Genomic DNA, 15,504 nt, shown 5'->3' with positions numbered 1-15,504 from the left:
GGGCAGGTGGGTGGGGGGTACGCAGAAGGACTCCCAATAGGAACTTAGAGTTGTAACGAGCCCCGTCAGATTTGCAGTCATTTGATTGTGAAAAAATAAAGCTGTGTTTAGCCTCCAGATGACATTCCACAGCCTCACACACGAGACTCGCCGCCAGACCCGTTTGTGGATGTTTTTGATGCTGCAGAAGTTTGTGACGTAGAAACTTGTGGTCTGGTGTTGGTCAGTCAGGAATGTTTCGTTGGAAGGTAGATTGCTAGGAGCTGTATTGACCTTGGGACGGTTTGCTGAGGGCAGAACATAATTCCTGAAGGGACACATGGTCTAGAGTGACATGGCCATCTGCTGTAGCTGCAGCAGGAGGAGGAAGGTGGAGGGGGCTGGACGCGGGGGTGCTAAGAATTCCTTTGGCCTGGGTGTAGAGGGAGTGGATATTCTGGGACACTACATCTTGTACTCAGCTGGGATACATGTTTCTTTGGTGTTTTTCAAACGGAAATCCAAGAGAGAAATTTTGCATCGAGTCTTTTGATGATGAAACAGGATCGTCACATGGCTGAACGGAGATGATGCTCTTCTGGATCTCCAGGTCTCAAAGCGTTTGTTAAGAATGGTCTTTGCGTGTCGCCGATCTTCTTTCTTGGATTTGGTTTCCCCTCCGTCTCAGCACAGCCGGAGCTGATAGAGCTGGACCTAGTAGGCCCTTTGGCATCGACGTCCCCTGAGGATCATCTTCAAGGGATCTTCTTTAAAGTTGTACTGTGCATGGGAAGGATCTGCTTTCTTCCTACCTCACTCGACGTGCATGGCCTAAACGAATGAATATTTTTATGAGGCGCCTTGAACCAGAGATGGGCCAGGACCAAACCAAGCAGCAGATAGAGAAGGGCCTGAAGTTGTATCAGTCCAATCAGACTGACAAAGCCCTGCATGTGTGGACGAAAGTGTTGGAAAAGACCTCAGATCCTGGAGGGAAGTTTCGAGTGTTGGGGTGCCTGATCACAGCTCACTCAGAAATGGGAAAATACAAAGACATGCTCAAGGTAAGATTCCAAAACAACAGAGTGCTTCATGAGAAGTCAAATGCCATCAAACCTTCAAACATTGGGGTTGTGAAAATAGCCCAAACGTCTTCACATTTTACATTTTTATTTCATATTTTTACTTTGTGTAATATTTGCATGATGCAACTGGTGCATGGTTGCAAATCCGCGCACGAATATGTTACGGAACATCTCGTTTCATATGTCAACACGTCAGCTCAGGGCAGATGCAGTTCTGCTGTAGTAGCATTTTAGCGCTTCTACAATCAGTGAATTCAAAGAGATCAAAGGTAACCATCTTCCATTTGCAGTCTTCTGTTGAAGCATGGGTTAATTTGTGGCTTCCATGCAATGCAGAGTAAATAAGTGCCTTGCAACCTTAGAATCAGCGTTGGGTGTCTTGTTGACATAATCATCCCAACGCCACCTACAACCCCAGTTTTAATGAAGACTTTAAAAAAGAAAGGGGTCTCATGACTAACAATATAACTTTCCTCAAASGATGATACGTGACTTACCTGCAGCATCTATTCTCCTTTTCAACATGTATTCTTCAGTATGCCCTCGATCAGATTGACACAGCCAGAGAAATGGAGGACCCGGACTACCTGACTGAAGGCTACCTGAACTTGGCRCGCAGCAACGAGAAGCTGTGCGACTTCCAGAAAACTGTCTCCTACTGTAAGACTTGCCTAAACATGCAGGGCACCACCGTGAGCCTGCAGCTCAACGGCCAGGTGTGTCTGAGCATGGGCAACGCCTACTTGGGTCTCAGCGTCTTCCAGAAAGCGCTGGAGAGCTACGAGAAGGCCCTACGCTACGCGCACAACAACGACGACAAGATGCTGGAGTGCAGAGTCTGCTGCAGTCTAGGAAACATCTATGTTCAGCTGAAGGTACTGATGCTGATGAAACAATCTGGTTGGTTCACAGATCAGTGCTTTGGCTCATTCAAGATCGATTCTTGTACGTTTACTTAAAAATTAGGGTACACAGGAGATATGAATTACAATCAACAAGTTATTTACAGTTTATGATAATAGTTGAGTATAGTGCAACGGTCACAAGTGGTTGGCTTATAGAGTTGTCTGGCTGTAAACTAAGTAGGCTGGCTGGTAGGAGGTTTATGTTGTACCCTTGACATATGAGATTTGTTAATATAATCCCCTTGCTTCCCAGGGAGGATCAGTTTCAGTGACAATAMGATGAAGCAGCATTTAAATAATGTGTTATTTTAATAAACAAACACAAAAAAGTCACTGTTTCAGACCAGTTGATGAATAAGTGTTACTGTTGYAGCCACTCGTTTAACATGTCTGCTGACTTCCTGCTAATTGTCCAWATCTGCCAACAGGACTATGAGAAAGCCCTGTTCTTCCCCTGCAAGGCCGCCGAGCTCGTCAATGATTACGGCCAAAGTTGGAGCCTGAAGTATCGAGCCATGAGTCAGTACCACATGTCTGTGGCCTACAGGAAACTGGAGCGCCTCCCCGATGCCATGGAGTGCTGCGAGGTATTGTTTTAAAGCCTTCGGTGCTCTCCTCAGAGAGAAACCTACGCAACTTGAAGAATTTCACRGTTTAGGTTTCCTCGCCAAGGTACCGTTTGGATGCCAGTGCTAGAGATTCAGTAAATACAGGGCTGCAGACAGCTGCAAGTGCCATTTGTTGCGCTTGCATGATCCCTAAGACCCAGACAAAAATATGCTCCGAGGCGCTGGTTTTAAGTGTTAATGAAAAGGGTGGCTTAAGTCCTAACCCTGTTCTAATTATGTACTGAGGGTGAAAAATAGCTTGATGTCAATGCCTTGGAGTGCAAAAGTAAAGTAACAAGAGAGCAGGATGCGTTTCAGATTTATTACTTTTGCCAAACACATTTAGCCAAACAGATTACACATCCTGTCATATTCCACGTACCAGAGCACAAGGTGAGGCAGAAAGGTGACCACTCACACACCTGACTGCTCCTTTCTTTGAATCATAGGAAAACTGTAAGCGTCTGTGATAACATACATCTATTATTCAGAGGACACACTGTAGTGGAGCATGATGTGTTGGACGGAAAACACTTCTGAAATATTCTGTGTTTTGTGCCTCAACAGGAATCTATGAAGATTGCTCTGCAGCATGGTGACCGACCTCTGCAAGCTTTGTGTTTACTAAACTTTGCAGATATTCACCGCTACAGGCATGACGTTGATGTAAGTGACACTGTTGTATCCGTATAAGTGCATCTGTTTTCAAGGTATTTATTTATACATTGTCACCTGTGTTTAGAAAAGTGAAAAGATTTGTTTTATTTCCTGATTTTGGGTGGGGTTTTCTTGACAAGTGTGTGTTTTTCTTTTTTCTCTATTCAGAAAGCGTTCCCTCGTTACGAGTCTTCACTGGGGATAATGACAGAGATTGGGAACCGTCTTGGACAAGCACACGTCTACCTGGGAGTTGCGAAGTGTTGGCTTCTGCAGAAAGAATTTGACAAGGTTCTTAGAGGAAAACCAACCTAACGAGTTCTTTTTAAATCCTAAAACAAACATACTTTTTCTAAGAGTGTGGTAAATACTTGGTGTTTGTGAATACTCTGCAGGCACTGGAGTCCTTGCAACGAGCACAGGAACTTGCAGATGGGATGGGAACCAAGGTAACTTCTGTTCTTTAAAAATAGAAAAGGCATAAAAGAATTTGTAGATTTTACAAAAGCATTATTAAGATTTTTTAAAGTTTGGTTTTGTGGAGAGGTTATTACCAATTAATATCTTACCTATCGTAGATAGCTCCTTGAATAGCCTTAATTTGGATGAATAGAGTTTAATTCTGAGTGGATCAAGGACAAAGTAAGTTGGCATCATCTTGCCAGATCTTCAGCTATACAGGAGCCGTTTACAGGTGGATGCTAACTCGGAGCAGAGCTAAAATAAAAGTGGATCACTGCTGTCTTAAAACAAATTCAGACTCAGAATTTAATCATAATTAAAATGTTATTTAACTTTTACACTTTTGTCGTTTATGTATTTCATGTTTATTCTAGCAGGAATATTAGAATATTCCTGCAGTAAGTTCCTTTGGGTGGACTGAAAGTTGTACAGTTGTACTTGAAAGTAACTGTGGTAGAATTAAATAACCATGTAATGCAAAATTTGCAGGTGGTGTAATGATTTACAAATTAGCCACAATATAGTTTTCAATGTAATATTTAAGGTTGGAGGTACTTTTAACATGGTCTAGCTGTTAATTCATCAATCAGTTTCGATTTAAAGTCTTTTTTCTCCATTTTAAAGTTGTTCAAAAAGCTATCTGCATCAGGTAAGATGTTGTTTATAATCTTTCTGCAGAAGCCCCACTTATTACTTTCAAATTAGCCATTAATTCTAAATGGTCCAATAGCGTTGGTAGAAACTGTGTTTATTGAAGAAGCAGTCTTTATGTTACGCTGATCACCGTGTTTTTGCACATTAGTTGTTCACTCTGAAGGTTCACTGTCTGCGTGAAGGCATCTACCGAAACCTGAAGCAGCAGAATGAGCTCAGAGAGGAGGTGGTGAAGTTCCTGCAGTGTGTCGAGGAGCTGGAGCTTTACTGCGGCATGTGTGGAGAGTCCATCGGGGACAGGAACCAGAAGCTGCAGGCATTACCCTGCTCCCACATTTTCCATCTCAAGTAGGTTTTTGTCAACTTTAACAGAGGTATCTGCTGATGGAAATACAGAGTCTTCCAGAAAAAAAAAGTCATTTCATTTCTTTGACTCTTGTTTCCAGGTGTCTGCAGACAAACGGCACAAAGGGCTGTCCGAAATGTTTCAAGTCCTCCATAAAGCCYGGGTTTGTGTGATTTGCAATGCAGGGACAGTGTGTTGGATCTGCAGACGCAGCACAATGCCTCACAGGCTCCTGACCTGCTGTGAGCAAAGCAGGCAGCCTCGAGATGTGCTGGAATTCTGAAAAGAGCAACATTTTACCGCTCTGCTCGACAGGATGCTGAACAGAGCGGCCTGGACTRGGGGCTCGCAAACTCTGATCGCAACATCCCACAGGAGGATGATGCTCAACTAAGAGTATAAAGTCAGATAAGCTGACGAATCGTCATTGTTTCTGAGGACTGGAAATCTGTTGCAACATTTACAGGAGAACTGGACTGTCAACATTTCTGGCTTAGTGTACTCATTATATCAGAATTGTTTAGTAAAGTTGTATTTAATTTGTCTTTGGTAAAATAATTTGTGATCTTAGTCTTGTACCTTGCTATTTTCAAAGTCAAATCTCTTTTTTTTCTTTTTTAAGAAATCATCTGATTCTTTTTTCACAACCGTTGAGCCATTTCTGAGATGTAATAATTTCATACAAATGTAACCATGTACATATGTTTCTCATATTCGTTTCTTTAGGTTGATTTGTTTGAAATCTTTTATAAAACTCAACTCTTAACCATTAAAACTAGTATGTCTTCACAAAACAGGTTCATGCAGCTTTTTCTTTTTTTTTTTCTTTATTGCTAGGGATGAGGGAGCAGGAACAAGACACATTGGACTTTTGACCAATCACACAGATAACATGACTTTTTAAAGGAGAAGCACAGATTCTGTATGTTTTCTTGTAAATTATTTGTTTTCTATCACAGGTTGCATTTTGTCTGCATCGAGGGTCATGACACAAATCTGGGCTTTTATCTCAGTGAGTGGCTGCATGTTTTATTTAGGATGCCAAGCAACAATGTAAAAAATATATACATCAATTTGTTTTTCTTTCACCTTTATTATAGCTTTTCTTAGTAGAGTTTTACAGTTATTCCATTTTAATGATTCGCATTGAACTAAATTCTCCTTTTGACCAGAAAGCCAGATCAWCTAAAATAATCCTTGTTCAGACATTGTGGTTTATTATCTCATGAACATGTTAGTTTTGGTGGCTGTGCTTGGAGTTGGCATACGATGATGCGTTCAGTTGCACAGTAAAAGTCAGTTATTTGGAGCTGCATCAAGAAAATGTAACTAATGCTGTTGAACTTTTTTTTAATCCTCAAAAAGTGATATGTTTCCTTTTAAATAGACTTTATGTTTCTCTCCTCGTAGTAAATCAAAGTACAGGTTTTGTTGCACAACCACTTGTGCTGTTCATTTTTGGGAAACTTGGCCTCATATTTGGACCCCAGCCAGTTCATGTTTAAGGTTTATGCAACGACGTGATGACGAGCCATCGTGTGTTACATGAACAGATGCGTCACGTTATCCAAGTTCATTCAGGAAATAAAGAAGCATGATTTACTGACAGTATATTTAATATATTTTGAAACTACCTCTGTTTTTTCCTCCAAACTTTGAGGATAAATGCTTTATTACCATAATGTTTAAACCCAGATTTATGTTTTTCTAGGCATATTTAAATTTGTTGTTGAAACGTGTACACAGTCAAACCATTATTGTGTCTTTCATTTTGAAGAATAAAGGACACTTAAATTAAATGTATTGTTTCTTTTAGATGGATTACTTTATGTTTAAAAATGTTTCTAATAATAGCACGGATGAGCATCTTTAACCCGCTCCTCTAGTTTGTCTGCATTTCTCAGTGTTGTGGTAAGGCCCTAACAAGCAGAGAGGGAGTTCTTTCATTCTCCAGCAGCACTTCAACATGCTGGGAGCAAACTCTTTCTCTGATTTGGACCTGCTGTGTCCTCAGTGCTCTGACATCTACTGCCTTCCTGTCATTTTAATATGCGGCCACAACGTCTGCAGAGTGTGCTTGTACAAGTTCTGGGAGGTGAAGAGATGCAAAAACTGCCCTGTGTGTGGCAAAGAGTCCTCCTCTGGGTTGCCTCCCATCAACTTGGACCTGCAGAGCGCTGTGGAGGATTTTAAAGAAAGAAACACCGTCGAGGACTCAGCAGAGTGTGTTCTTCACCACGAGAAGCTGAAGGTGTTTTGTAACAATGACGAAGAGCCCATCTGTCTGGTCTGCCAGATATCAAAGCAGCACACAGCACACAAGTGCTGCCCTGTAGAGGAAGCAGCACTGGCCAAAAAGGTATGAGGAACTGACAAAAGACAAAAAGTATTTTCTGGTTGAGTGAAGAGATTTAAAATGCTTTAAATAAATAAATGTACCCAAAAATGTCAGAATTGAACAGAAATTAAATCTGACTTCATTATAAATAAAGAATAACAGAATAATTTGAAAGGCAATCTTCCAAAACAGTTGCTCATTAACTTGTTTTACTTTCAGACTGAAATGTCAGAACTACTGGAGTGCTTGAAAAAAAAGGTCAAACTAATGAACAAAACAAAGCAGCAATGGGAGGAAACAAAAACATACTTGAAGGTAAGAAAAAAGTTTTACCAGTTTTTTTAATCTACCAACGAGACACAAACATCAACTTATCCTCACTGATAAATAACCAACTTCCCCAACTTTACAGACCCAAAGCTCCCAAATTGAGGCAGCGATCAAAGAGGAGTTCAAGAAGCTTCACCGGTTCCTCGCTGAAGAAGAAAGCAAGAGACTGAGGGTCCTCAATCAGGAAGAAGAAACAAAGACCGAGCTCATGAGCAAGAAGATCCAAACCATAGAAGAGCACATAAAATATCTCTTCTCCACCATCTCCCACATCGACAAAGTCCTCCTTGAAAAGGATTTGTCATTCCTCAAGGTAAAAACAGAATTGCAGTTCCACAAAAAATCATTTTAATCCTAAAATATCTCCTCTCTGAGAAACAAGTATTTTAATGTCTGCTAAATAATGACAGACTGATTTACTGGAAAAACACACAGCAGTCTGGGAAATTACAGCAGTTTGTTAAAATGCACACAAACTAGCAAGACGAGTAAATCAGCTACAGCCACACAGAGTGACTTGAACAGTTCAGCTCATTACAAAAGTGTTTAAGAGTCAAACATTTGCTGATTACAAGACTGACTGATTTAATATTATTTGTTCAAGAGTGACTAAGACTTATTTTTTGAAATGAGATCTTTTAAGCAGATTTGACAGTGAAGCACAGAGGTGGAAGTATAATGATATGGGGCTGCATTCTTCTTTTTTGCACTTGGGATAAAATTGTGCTCCAGGCAAAAAAAAAAGGGCCTTTTTCTCACAACATTCCTTCAAGTGATGCAGTTACTGTAAMTAGTTATTTCAACTTTCATCATTTGACTGCTGAGGGATGTTTCTGAGTAAAAAACAGAAAACGAGTCTTCTTCCACACCTACACTTGAAAATCCCATTATTGTGAATAAAACATCTATTTAAGGGCATCGTGTTTTTACCCGGAGGCAAAAACAGAGGTGACTCAGTTGGTAGAGCAAGGTGTTGGTCTGAGCAAGAAAAGTTGACGCTGAAAAGAACAAGTGAATAAAAGATAATGGATCTGAATACACTGATGTGGAAAGTTGCTCTCAGCAATAGTGAGGTTCAAAAAAAAGTGCTAAATACGTTGATGCATTTTAGTTTCTATTGTTTCAATCTTTAAAATCATTTTTTTAATTTGTACACAAGTTTGCATCTATCTCAATAACTCTTCCTTCAGAGCTCATGTGATGTTTTTCTAGTGCAAAATTCCACTGACGACACGTGTTTCTTCTTTCAAACTCAGGCCTACAAGGAGACAAAGAAAAAGTACGTGCAAACCAATATCTGCTATATTTAGCGCTTGTTGTTTCCAGAGTTGTAAAGTAACTAAGTACAAATACTTCTTTACTGTACTTAAGTAGAATTTTTGGGTGTCTGTACTTTACTTGAGTAATTATTTTCAGCCTACTTTTTACTTCTACTTCTTACATTTTCACAAAATTTTCTGTACTTTCTACTCCTTACATTTTTATAAGAAAGGAAAGAAGTAGAAAGTCGTTACTTTTATTTCATTTTGCTTGTTTTTATTCCAGCTTATTGTAAAAAAGGTTTGGTAAACCTTGATACAGTATATAAATTGAAACAGCTAAACTAGTACATCTTAAATTTAACATAAATTATTTTAATACATAGGGGGTGGGGGGTCACCACCTAATAAATGTCATTACAGAAAATTTAACTGCTCATTTTAATTCAATAATTTTACTTTTTATTTTTTAGCTGAAGTATAAAAAGTATCAGATACTTTAAGACTTTTACTCAAGTAATTTTCCTAAAGGAGACTTCAACTTTTACCAATTTTTTAGTAAGATACTTGTACTTTTACTCAAGTATCACTTTGTGGTACTTTATACACCATTGGTTGTTTCCAGTAGACAGTGTGGTGAAAACTTCAACGTATTTTCAGGGCCACATCCACAATCCCAGACCCGGAGAGTGTCAACGACATTCTGCTCAACTCTTCCAAACATCTGGGATTACTCGACTATGAAGTTTGGAAAAAGATGATGAACGTTGTTATATACAGTGGGTGAACAAACGAATGTTAGAAACAAAGTTTACTGTGAGATATACAACAGCATCAATTCACTGAACTTTGTTTTGCAGCTCCTGTTATTCTGGATCCAAACACGGCTCACGCTAACCTGAAGTTGTCCCAAGGATTGACCAGAGTGCAGTACAGCAACAAGTTGCTTCTACCCGATAACCCCGAGCGCTGCACCAGCGGCATGTGTGTGCTGGGAGCCAGTGGCTTTACGTCCGGAAAGCACCGCTGGACGGTCGACTTGGGCCAGGGTAAAGACTGGTACGTGGGCGTGGCCAGAGAGTCCATCAAAAGAAAGAGCGCCGTTTTCTTCAGCCCCGCCGAGGGTTTCTGGGTGATCGGTTACTGCAGCAAGGACTCGGTCTGGGCCCAGAACTCGCCTCGGACCAGGGTCGCCTTGAAGCACACGCTTGAGAAGATCACTATAGAGCTGGATTGCGACAAGGGAAGGGTAGTATTCAGTAACAAAGCTGACTCCTCTGTGATCTATACGTTCAAGGAGAAATTCTCAGAGAAGGTCTTCCCTGAGAAGATCTTCCCCTACATCTCTGTTGGACTATGTGACGACTGGAAAAACGCCAGCCCCCTCAGCATCTGCCCAGTGGCATTAAAAGTGAACAAAGAATAAAACAATACACTCACCACCTCTGGTACACACAGAAACAAGACTTCAGACATTAGGAGTAGTTTTATTATTAGTTAAATTAGTGTTTATTTAGTGACATTAACTCTCTTTGTTCTTTGGTTTTCTTTGTGTTGCCATATCTTTCAGTTTAGAGTCCAGTTTTCTTTGCAGATGTGCTTTCTTACTGGGGTCCAACGATTTGTCTTTCTTTCCACTCCCAGCGTAAAGAACACCTTCTTTGCTTATTCTCTGCCGAGCATGGGACTTGGCCTTATCTCCACAGCCATGAACCTAAGAAATGTTTATAATGGTAACAGAAATGTATAACTACACCGACTCATTGTCCATGCTGTGAAATTCCTGATAAACACAAAATACGAAACAATAAAATTGTACCAAATGCTGCTTGGTTGCCTCTTACCTCTGGTATATGATGACTGAGACAATACTGCCTGTTGCAGAAAATGCAAAGCTGTCCGAGTGTTAACACGGACGCTTTACACTTGACAAAACTACAAATGCTGTCGGCCTTCATGACAGCACTGATGAGAGTGTCGAAGTCGTCCTCCGGAGCGGCGGCGGCAGCGATGTCACAGGCGCCGGCCTTCGTTTTGTTCTTTCCTGTGAGGGAAATGAGTTAAACTGGTATCAAATGTACAAGTAAATCACTTTATGAGGTTTTAACTTTCATTATAAACCTTTACTCTTCTTCATCGGCTGGCTCGGAGCTGGGGGATCATTTTTCTGTTGCTTTCTTTGTTGAGCCGTTTCTTCTCTTCTCTGCTGCTCTCGCTTCATTCTTTCCAGGTGTAAACTTTTCAGGTCTAATGAAGGCCGATGTGATGGTTCACTCTGCAGACCGGAGACCGTTTCTTCTGTTTGGRTTTCTTCTGGTCGGGTTTCTTCTTGTGTTGGCTCCTCAGTTGGTTTTGTGGTCCCTGGCCTGGAGACAGTGACATACCTGTCGCTGCCCTCACCTCTGCTCTCATGAACAAGACCCAGCTCCTCAGAGATCTGATGGACCAGCAGCCGGTCGTGGGAGTTGAATGATGACGGAAACTGTAAATCGTTCTGGTTCAAGTCCTTTAGAAAGTTCTCCACCTGCTGTCTGATTTCAGCGTACCTGCTGCTGCTCTGCTGTTGTTCTTTCGGTGCTGATGATGAGCAGGACTTCGTGTGATTCTGTGAACCCGCAGTGTGTTCCACCGTGCTGACACCTGCAGGCCTTTTCTGTTTCACTTTACTTGAAGGYTGATCTTTGACCTTCTGTTTTGTAGCAGCAGATGTGCTCTTTGTGTCTTTCTGGTCTCTGCTGTAATTTTGTGGCACGATGTCTGGAAGGTATTCAAATGCCGTCCTGACTTCACCGAATTCAGTCATGTGAGTGATGAGGGATCTGAGGAAGGCATGATTCTGAACAGTTTGTGTGTCGCACACTACAGCAACGTGGCGTCGTGCACGAGTGACGGCAACATTTATCCTCCTGTCCTCTGCCAGAAATCCAACTTCCCCTAAAATTAAATAAAGACATGTTTATAAATAAACTGCACCTGCTCAGAAGACACGGCACAATCAATGAAACCTACATTTCTGGCGTTACCTTTTCTGTTGGAGCGAACTAAAGACAACACAACAGCTTCTTTCTCTCTGCCCTGAAATCCATCCACTGACTTTATCTCCAGCTCTGGATGTCGTGAGGAAAGTTTCTGACGCAGAAGATCCACCTTTATAAAAAAGATGAAAACACTGATATTGAATCCTTGACGGTTTCAGTAACAATTAGTTTAATTATATGTAATAATAATTTTATGTTGGTTGTCATGGTCTAATTATTTATATCTGTTTCTCCTTGACACTGTCCATCACTCTTATCTTTCTGATGGCTCCGGACGACTCCGCAATGGACTGAACTCTAACAGACTCTTTGGGCTGGGAGCTTTGTGATAGGCTGGACAGTACATTTGGCAATCTGTGATTGGTTGTAAACTGTCACATGGTGTTGACATGATGTATATTATTGGCTGTATTCTGCTGACGCGTTCAGTCGCAAGCATGCAGAACTTCCTGATTCAGTTTTGTTTGTTTGTTGCACACAATTAAATCATATTTTGATTATCATATACGCAGACTCTTCTGGTATTATTCCAACGTGTTTCTGCTTTTGCGATGACATTGGTTAAAATATTTTTTCGATTTAAAATTTTAAACAACAACAACAACAAAAACAACAACAACAACAACAACAAACATCAAGGCTGGCATTTCTTTCTGAAACTTTCACTTTTATGAGATTGTACATTCATCTCAAGAAACGAAGATGTTCAAACAATTGGGATGTAACGATTCACTCAAGCCCTGATTCAATTATCAATTTTAAGTTCATGTTTATTTTTTATTAATTTTGACAAAATAAATTGTAGCCATTTTATAGCCAAATAGGTTTTTATTTCCTTTACCATCAGCATTTTTGTCCTTGTATCCCACTGCAACTGCCTTAGTAACAGATTATAACTTCAAAATAGATACAAATGTCATCACAAAGGGGAACAGAGGGGAATAATTGCTAAACAATTTAAAAAAAATAAGAATCTGTGCCTTACTTGTAGATTATATGGTGCGATAACAGCGATATCTTTAGCTTTCACTCCAGCTTCAGTCAAGGTTTTTATGTGCAGCTCAACAATGTCAACCTCACCTGTGAGATTGAACACACTGTTAAATCACACAACAGCAAACAGAATATGATCATTCAGCTTTATCTTAATTAGTTTAAACCTTGGTTTCCTTTGGACTGCTCCTCTGTGACCTCCATTTCAGTCAGACCACACCCTGCTGTATCAATCAGAAGGAGGGGAGTACAGGTTTCTTCCACACAAGTGACTCCAGGTAGATCTCTGTTGGACCAAAAACACATTTAGCATTTCATTCTTAAAGTGAGACTGTGCAGAAACATGACACGTTTCTATGACGTTATGGAAGCTCACTTCAATAAATGTCTCTCCACTGAGCTGTGAGCAGTTAGTCGTCCACTGTACATGTTTTTGGAAGCCCACTCCATGATGGCACTGTTCATGCGGTACTGAACTGTTAGCATACGGACCACCGAGTCTCCGTACATCTGGATCAGTCGTTCCATGAGGCTCAGAGATAAGCCTTTTGATGCAGCCCTGTAATTGTGAACACCAGAAAAACATTTGAACCACAGTAAAAAACAAACATTAGATCAAGGATAAATAATTTAATTAAAAAAAAAAAAGCATGATACGGTTAAGGTGCTCAGATGAAATGCTTGAAGGTGAATGAAACCAGGACAGGTTATGTTACGTTTGTGATTTGATGGTCGGTGGTAGCTGCTTGTGGTCTCCAGCCAGGACGCACTTGCGCGCTCGGAGCAAGGCGATCCAGCAGCTGCTCTCCAGGGCTTGAGCACACTCATCAATCACCACCCAATCAAAATGCTCCGCCGGCAGGAACTTCAGAGGACCGTCATCACAGGCTCCTGCAGACACAAACAGGTGCTCGCTGTTTGCCCGTCGCCTTCACTGCTACAGTTAAAGGACTGACTCTACTGACCGGTGTTGGTTGACAGCACAACGTCAGCACTCTTCAGGATTTGGGTGATGGCTGTTGCCTCCCTGGTTTTTAGCTCTTTTCTCAGCTCCCCTATTTCACGTTTATAGTTTACTCTTTCCCCTTTGACTGACATCTTCCTCATCCCCATCTTTAAAAATAAGAGGAAAAAATGTACCCAAACAATATAACACTTAAGTGAAATAGTGAAAGGAGTGCAAATTAAACTATAAAACTCACAAATGCTTTGTCGATATCTTGACGTATGTCAGCAATGATGTTTGCATTGTCGCTCTGAGCGAGCACAGCATCCAGAGAGTGTTTCTGGATGGACTCCAGGAGTCGAGCAGGGTGACCCAGTCTCAGGACTTTAGCCTTGCAGCAGGCTAACCTTTCCACTAAATTATCCACTGCAACATTTGATGGGGCACAGCAGAGAACCTGCAGTCACAAAAACCCAGGTATCACAATGAGCCTGTCTGAGACATTTGTACTAAAATAAACGAGACGTTTTGTACCTTTTGGCCTTGTTTTACTGCCTGCAGGATGATCTCAACTACAGTGGTTGTTTTACCAGTGCCTGGAGGTCCATGAATCACAGCCAGTTCCCTCTGAGACAGAGCAAAGGTGACAGCCTCCCTTTGTGAATCATCCAAGCCTGAGTTAAAGAATTCAACCTCATCTTATGAAACAAAACAGAAACACAAACATTAATTGGGGTTTCAAGATATTCTATTAGTTTGAGATGTATTTTGTGAAGCTTCGCTCACTCTGCTGTGAGTGAGAAGAAGGCTGTGTGTCTCCAAAGAGAACATTGATCAAATTTCCAGCTGGTCCATTGCTGTATCCATTTAATGTATTTAAAGCACTGTATGCAGAAAACACACAGGGGAAATATGATGGTTAAATCATACATTATACACACATTAGTAATGTTTTACATTACAGATGCTACTCACCGTTTCATTYGTTTGTAGGTGACATCATTGGCTAACTTTAACAGGTTGTAAAGAGCATCTCTGTCAGAACCGATGCCATCCTTCAAGTCATCAAAGGCCACACTTACAGATGTTTGGCTGACCCTTGTTACTATCCCTGTGCATATCTGTGACGTCGCAGAGCATTCAGACGAGTCATACAAGCCAACAATATCACCTGGAACAAAAAAAAAGCCAACCCCACAGTCAAAAACAAACAAACAAACAAACAAAGACCTGGAAACACTGATGTTTAGTCTTTCATCTCACCTGGTCCGAAGCTGTTGCTCGGAAGAGATAAAAAACCAAGATGCTTCCTTGGTTCTAAGACAACAACTGTGCGACCATACAGGCCTGTGGACTGACTTCCTATCTGCAGCTTCAAAAGGCAAACGCCTTTATTTTGAAGGTCCTTCAAGGAAATGTTCTCCTTCCATATCCTGAGGGCAAAGTCATTTTTAAGAAACCATGAAAAAAGGAACAACTTTTTTTTAGTATTATGGAGAAAATATATGGTAACTTGCCAAAAATCTACCCATTTTATATATAAGGATGTGTACTAGGGCTCTATAATAAAACTTATTTTTCCATTTAATGTTTATTGCCAATTTTAAGAACAATAAGTAAATTTAAAAAAACAATTACTACAACAATGGGAAATAGGTGCATGCAAATATGTGCTTAGTTTCAATGAAAAATATTCAAAGTTAGCTTGTTTTCTGTTTATTTAAATTGTTCTTGATTATACTTATTCTCTGTTTTTGTTGTATATAGCTATTTTGATCTCTGTGAAGCACATTGTGATGTTTATGTCTGTGAAAGGTGCTATAGGAATAAAGTCATTGGGCCTCATGCAAGAACCGTTCGTACGCACAGATTTGTTCTTAAGTTGTGCGTACGAGTGATTTAGG

The 15,504-nt window shown here is 40.6% G+C and overlaps 3 protein-coding genes across 4 annotated transcripts; 2 read left to right on the top strand and 1 right to left on the bottom strand.

Annotated features, from left to right (window-relative positions):
- Positions 1 to 409: 409 nt before the first annotated feature.
- On the top strand, positions 410 to 6,495 carry rapsn (receptor-associated protein of the synapse, 43kD). Its single transcript, XM_014031445.1, has 8 exons — positions 410 to 1,043; positions 1,601 to 1,939; positions 2,398 to 2,556; positions 3,145 to 3,243; positions 3,403 to 3,525; positions 3,630 to 3,683; positions 4,499 to 4,698; positions 4,797 to 6,495. The coding sequence occupies exons 1-8, from the start codon at positions 819 to 821 to the stop codon at positions 4,867 to 4,869; spliced, it is 1,272 nt and encodes a 423-aa protein (XP_013886899.1). The 5' UTR covers positions 410 to 818; the 3' UTR covers positions 4,870 to 6,495.
- Positions 6,496 to 6,662: 167 nt separating this feature from the next.
- On the top strand, positions 6,663 to 10,145 carry LOC106534714 (zinc-binding protein A33). Its single transcript, XM_014031439.1, has 6 exons — positions 6,663 to 7,055; positions 7,254 to 7,349; positions 7,447 to 7,677; positions 8,555 to 8,643; positions 9,284 to 9,402; positions 9,484 to 10,145. The coding sequence occupies exons 1-6, from the start codon at positions 6,663 to 6,665 to the stop codon at positions 10,047 to 10,049; spliced, it is 1,494 nt and encodes a 497-aa protein (XP_013886893.1). The 3' UTR covers positions 10,050 to 10,145.
- ighmbp2 (immunoglobulin mu DNA binding protein 2) lies at positions 10,095 to 15,033 on the bottom strand (the record flags this gene model as incomplete). 2 transcript variants are annotated; one of them, XM_014031442.1, is given in 14 exon segments in its annotated part: positions 10,095 to 10,337; positions 10,468 to 10,667; positions 10,745 to 11,557; positions 11,647 to 11,770; positions 12,647 to 12,741; positions 12,822 to 12,940; positions 13,031 to 13,213; positions 13,371 to 13,545; positions 13,620 to 13,767; positions 13,857 to 14,057; positions 14,135 to 14,298; positions 14,387 to 14,484; positions 14,576 to 14,771; positions 14,864 to 15,033. In XM_014031442.1, coding segments are annotated over 14 exon segments (2,878 nt in total), but the record flags the coding sequence as incomplete, so codon positions are not given.
- Between the last annotated feature and the right edge of the window lie 471 nt (positions 15,034 to 15,504).

This window comes from Austrofundulus limnaeus, unplaced genomic scaffold, assembly GCF_001266775.1.
Source record: "Austrofundulus limnaeus strain Quisiro unplaced genomic scaffold, Austrofundulus_limnaeus-1.0 Scaffold1253, whole genome shotgun sequence".
NCBI classification, from domain to species: domain Eukaryota; kingdom Metazoa; phylum Chordata; class Actinopteri; order Cyprinodontiformes; family Rivulidae; genus Austrofundulus; species Austrofundulus limnaeus.
Note: the sequence above shows the minus strand (reverse complement) of the source record. Positions and strands in the feature narration are given on the sequence as shown.